Genomic DNA, 5,896 nt, shown 5'->3' on the forward strand with positions numbered 1-5,896 from the left:
GAGTGTAAGAAGACTAATCACACAGCTAGAAAAATTCTGATTGAATGGCAAAAGAAGCAGTTAATGGATTTATGTTAAACAGGAGGAAGGTCTTTAGTACTGTGCCCAAGGGATCTAGCCCAGTGAAGTTCAACATTTTAATCCATGACTTGCAAATTTCTGAATGGCACAAAGATGGGAGTAATAGCCAACAAAGCATACAACAAAATCCAAGTACAAAAAGATCACTACAGGCTACAACAGTGAGGTGTATTTAATAGGGATAAATGGACAGTCCTAAACTAGTGAGACTCTCACCTTCACCTAGGGACTAGAGATTACCACTGTTAAAAAATTTTGTTTCTTGATCTAACCATTCTGGAGAACAATTTGGAACTATGCCCAGAGGGCTATAGAACTGTGCATGCCCTTTCATCCAGCAATACCACTGCTAGGTTTATATACCAAAGACATCCCCCCAAAGAGAAAAAGACCTATTTGTACAAAAATATTTATAGCAGCTCTCTTGGTGGTGGCTAAGAATTGGAAATTAAAGGAATGTCCATCAATTGGGGAATGGCTAAACAAGAGGTGGTATATGATGGTGATAGATTATTATTGTGCTATGAGAAATGACAAGCATGATGACTCCAGAAAGGCCTGGACAGACTTGTATGAGCTGATGTATTGAAGAAAGCAGAACCAAGAGAACATTGTGCACAGAGAGAGAGCAATATTGTCTGATGAAGAACTGTGGCAGACATAACTATTCTCAACAATATAATGATCCAAGACAATCCCAAAGGACTAATGATGAAACATACTATCCACCTCCAAAGGAAGAACTGATATTGATGGAACAGACTGAAGCATGCGTGCTATTTTTCACTTTCTTTCATTTTTTTCTTTTATTCAAGTTTTCTTATACAAACTGACTAACATGGTAATGTTTTACATACTTGTACATGTATAAACTATATCTTATTGCTTACCACGTCAGGGAGTCGGGAGGGGAGGAAGGGAAGGAGGAATAAAATTTGGAACTCAAAACTATAAATAAAAATGTTTATTACTTTAAAAAAGTAAAAATAATAATAATAAAAGAATTCCCTTCCTTCTAGGTTATTTCATCTTCCTCAAACTGTTGGAAAGCAAGACATCTTATAACAATTCCATCCATGGTCTACCCAAGCCCTTCCTTGGAAAAGTTAGTCCAAATCATCTCAGGTGAAAGGAAATCTGCCAATTGAGGCAGACCTGAGCTGTTTCTCTAGATGTATGGAACCTCTGAGAGAGCAGGAACCTCAAGGTATCAAGAAGCCTCCAAGTAGAGGATGGAATATACAAAGCCAATAGAGGATACATTGCAGTTGCATATAAAAGCAGCCTATCATTTTTTGGATTAGATTTTTGAAGGCTGTATTCAAGAAACTACTGGACTGGAGAGCCCTCCTTTACTCTGGGCTGTTGCTGATTTTTTCACAGATACAGCTTCAGGGAGTTGAGTTACCCTATCTTATTTAGACTAGAGGAAGCAAAGTGCTACCATTGGCCTGCCTGTGCTGGTATCTGCATCACTATTTATATGATTGCCTATAAAGACATCTGTTTCAGGGTCCCCTCCCTGTAGTATTGCTCACAGTGCTGCCTGTTTCTTTCCCCACTATTCTTTGGCCTGTACTGCTACTAGTGTCCATGGGATCATCCACTCTACCAGGGTCTGTATCACTGCTGATCCTCACCACCAGAATCTACTACCTGGGCCCCTCTCCTAGGGACTGTGTTCCTGCTGCTTGCAGGCCAGGATGTTACTGCTTCTGGTTCATCTACCACACTGAAGAGGTAAGAAATAGCTCTAACCATCAGTATGATGACTTTGTTCAGGTCTGTAGTTCACTATAGGTCTCCAGGTGTCATCTGCCCTCCTTACCAGCTACTCAGAGTCATTATAAGGGGAGATGGTATAGCAGAAGTATTTTAGCTTCTTTCATTTGTTTCAGTAGGCAGGAAATAGCTTTTATCCTTTCTGAGCACTGGAATTGTTTAATGCTAACTGTATAGAATGGTTCAGGGAAATCAAAGTGTTTCCATTTGGCCCTACCCATAATGGTGTTTGCCATTAAATGACTATGAGGTCTTAAAATTCATGAACATATGAAAAATTCCCACAATATAGTCATTCTGATTTATTACCACAACTATGACCCAGATAGGGGTCTTCTACCCACTTCCATGTGAGCAAGGATAACCCTTCCAATTAACATTTGTTACCTGAAATCTGATGGAAATTGAGGTGTTCAGATCAACTTATTGACATATACCCTGAGTTGATATTAACCTGACTGCCAGCAGGTTCTTATATATCTAGAAATCCTCTTCTAAGTCTTTGTTACTTAGGCATAGGGGTACTGATTTTCTGAGCCTACAGTCTGACTTAAGGGAACTTTGATTCTAGAGAAACTCATTCCAGAAATTCTTCAAGTCTGGATATTGAGACTTAGGTGGCTTCAAACTGATGGGTGAGAACTCTAGGTGACACCTTAAGATACCCCAACCTAGGATGTTGTGGTACTTTTACTAGTGTTCCAATAGGCTGGCCATTGATCTATTTAACAACCCTCATATTTCAGGAGACAGCTCCAAAACTTCCTCTTAGGAGGGCAGCAGAAGCTACAATTCATCCTTCCATTCACAGACTATGTTCAGAACAGCTATTGCCAATGCTATAGTTGTGCTGATATCTCACTCAAATTTTATCATTGTTTCTCCCCACATTTATATGGAGCTATGGCAGGGGAGGTTCAAGGACAAAATTGTATGCTATATGGGATGGACTCCTCTCAGATGGTGGGATCTAATTGCTTCTTTCCCAATCTGGTTATAGGAGTAGGAGGCAGTTGTGAGTCAACACATTGCAGAACAGAAGCATTGCAACTTTCTATATTAGTTGGCTAAACTAGGAAAAAGGATTGTCTCTATCTGGGGCCTTTAAATGGTTTAATTGACTCTGCAAAAGTCTTCTGTGAGATCCTAAAGTCATGACCTCACCAATCATTGTTTTAGTGGTTTATCCAGTTTATTGTTTAAACTTGTTGGACAACCTCCCATGGCCCATAGTACTGAAAGCCCATCTACTCCTCTCCTCTCCCAATCTATTAGAAGCAAAGGGAAATATAAATATAGAAAGGATCTACTAATCACCTTCTGAAAGAAATCTCAAAAGGAAAAGTCCCAGGAATTCTGAAGCCAAAATTCAGAGCTTCTACAAAGAAAAAGAAATCAGAAGCAAGTGGGAAAAAAAGAATTAAAATACTAAAGGATCACATAAGAAATTTAAGACCATATGATTTAGAGGTGATTCACCACTTATACTTTACAAATGAGAAAAAATGAGGTGAAGTTACTAGCCCAAGATCACATAAGAAAAAAGTAGCTGAGCCAGGTTTCAAGCAGTCCATGAACAAGGGCTGGTGAAGCTAGAGACATGAAATTTCATGAAGACTGAAATCCACTGGAACACACAAAATTTCTACCTCTCTGGTAAATTTTATACTTTGTTGTAGACTATGGAAAACTGAAATCCTTAACTATAATCTATTTCCTTTAAAAAATCAAAGTGAAACAAATATTATTCTGTGGATAGAAGTCAGTTCAGGCAAAGGAGAATTCAAACCTTAAGTTGTGACTCCATGAAACTTTTTCTAGACTGAAGTTATGTTTCAGATCAAAGGGGAAAATTAGTCTGAATGCTCAACTCTCCTCATCATCAGACATTCTGACCCTCCCTCCATGTGTCCATCCATCCATTCCTTCTCCATCCTTTCTTCCCTCCCTCTTCTGTCTGTGTACCAAACAGAAAAGAAAATGTTTGTCTGTTCCCTGTCTTTGAGAATGACTTGAAACAAATCACTTCCCTTCTCTGCTTCGGTTTCCTTCTCTGTAAAATGAAGTCAGTCTAGGTGGCCTCTAAGGTTCCTTCCAGATCTAAATCCTGTGAATTGTTGATAAGAAGCTCAGGGACTGGTTTGCTTAAGCTTTTAAATTCGCTGCCTGTATTGAGTTCCACTAAAATTAAGGATTTTTGTGGTCCTAGGTGAATAGATGTTATGAACATCTTGGAGGGCTTAATGAGCAAAAACATTTCTGAATAAACCTGAGCATTTTTTTTCTTATATGATTTCTGTATGCCTCATTGAATATGTTCTTTGTGAAATAAACACTTAATTGGGCCAGGCTCTGAATTCTGTAGTCAATTTGGTAGAGGAGATTCTGAGGTGTGGGATGTGAGTATGTTAGTTCAGCTGTGAAGATTTTCAGCTTAATGAAGCCACAACACCAGCTTTATGTTGTCTAGAATTATGTCTGAAAACATAATACAGGAAGCAGGAAAAGTCCCTGATGAATTCACTGTGAAATTGACTTTGGTTTTGTACTTGCAGCATGGATGCCATTATCATCAAATGACCATCAATAGAGCAATTGGACCCACTGATGGATTGTAAGGGGAAGTGTGGGAGGTGTCATTGGGCCTGCAGCCAAAAATGATTTCTTATCAGTTACAAATATGATGTTTGCTGGAAGGATTGTGTATTTCCTAAGTAGTTGGAGAATTGATCAAGGGATCTACAACTAATTCATTTTACCCTTCCTCCTCTCCCCACAGCCAAGGTGATAAGATTATAGATGGAAATAACACAATAGGATGCTAAAAACTGAAACAAAATACAAAGATGATTACTTTTTGTTATAATCTGTGGAGTGTGGAATTCATCAGTTTAGCATAATGGACCATTAGGTGGGCATAGAATCAGTAGTTAGGTGGTCCTTTAAAAATCAATTGTGGGATAAAGCACCGGCCCTGGATTCAGGAGTACCTGAGTTCAAATCCGGCCTCAGACACTTGACACTTACTAGCTGTGTGACTTTGGGCAAGTCACTTAACCCTCACTGCCCAGCAAAAAAAAAAAAAAATCAATTGTGGGGGGAGCTAGGAAAGGGTTTCCGCAGATCTAGTCCCCCACCCGGAAGTTACTTCCGAGGAATGCGGGTGTGCAGGGACTCCTTTGTTTTATGTCCAGAATTTGAACGGCTTGATTGGGTGGGGAACTGCTTGCTGGAAGAGGAAAAGAAATCATGTTCGCGCCTGTGGTGAGGTGTGCTCTGAAGAAGAGCAAGACGCTGCGCTATGGTGTGCCCATGATAGTACTCACTGTTGGAGGTTCTTTTAGTCTCTGGGAGTTTTCTCAAATACGTTATGATGCAGTGAAGGCCAAGATTGATCCTGAACTTGAAGAAAAACTGAAAAGGAATAAGGTGTCATTGAAATCTGAATATGAGAAAATAAAAGATTCGACCTTTGATGACTGGCAGAACATCCGAGGACCTCGACCATGGGAAGATTCCGACCTCCTCCAAGGACGAGGCCCACAAACTCTTAAGTCCAAGCAAGCCTGAGTGTGCTGTCTCAAATTATTCTTCTTAAATCAAAATGCCATTACCTAGCTATCCTCGTTTGCTCCTATATCTAAGGAGGAGACGATTAACGTGCCAGAATAAGCCAACACATGGGTAAATTGAATGGCAAAGATGTCTAAAAAAAATCAAATAGCAGAGTTCTTTGTACTTTCCATCTGACCCATTTGCAAATGCCAGTAATTGCAATGAATGGGCACTTTTCAATAAAAAATAAGTCTATTTCATTGAGAAAAAAAATCAATTATGTTAAAAACACATTCTCTCTAAGGAGGCAGTTGAAAAAGGAGAGAGAACTTAATACATAGGTGAACTCTTCTATAAGAGACCCAACAATGGAAGAAGCCCAGATCTTGAGAAGAAATAATTCCTCAAATATGGAGGTGGGGGGGTGGGACAAAGGGAGGTGGGAAGGGGGAAGAATTTCTGTCTCCTGGCATCATCC

At 39.6% G+C, this 5,896-nt stretch overlaps 1 protein-coding gene across 1 annotated transcript; it reads left to right on the plus strand.

Moving 5' to 3' along the window:
- The first annotated feature begins 5,112 nt into the window (after nt 1–5,112).
- On the plus strand, nt 5,113–5,439 carry LOC122743918 (cytochrome c oxidase assembly protein COX16 homolog, mitochondrial-like). Its single transcript, XM_043989161.1, has one exon. The coding sequence runs from the start codon at nt 5,113–5,115 to the stop codon at nt 5,431–5,433; it is 321 nt and encodes a 106-aa protein (XP_043845096.1). The 3' UTR covers nt 5,434–5,439.
- The last annotated feature ends 457 nt before the right edge of the window (nt 5,440–5,896 follow it).

Source organism: Dromiciops gliroides, chromosome 2 (genome assembly GCF_019393635.1).
Source record: "Dromiciops gliroides isolate mDroGli1 chromosome 2, mDroGli1.pri, whole genome shotgun sequence".
Lineage (NCBI taxonomy): Eukaryota > Metazoa > Chordata > Mammalia > Microbiotheria > Microbiotheriidae > Dromiciops > Dromiciops gliroides.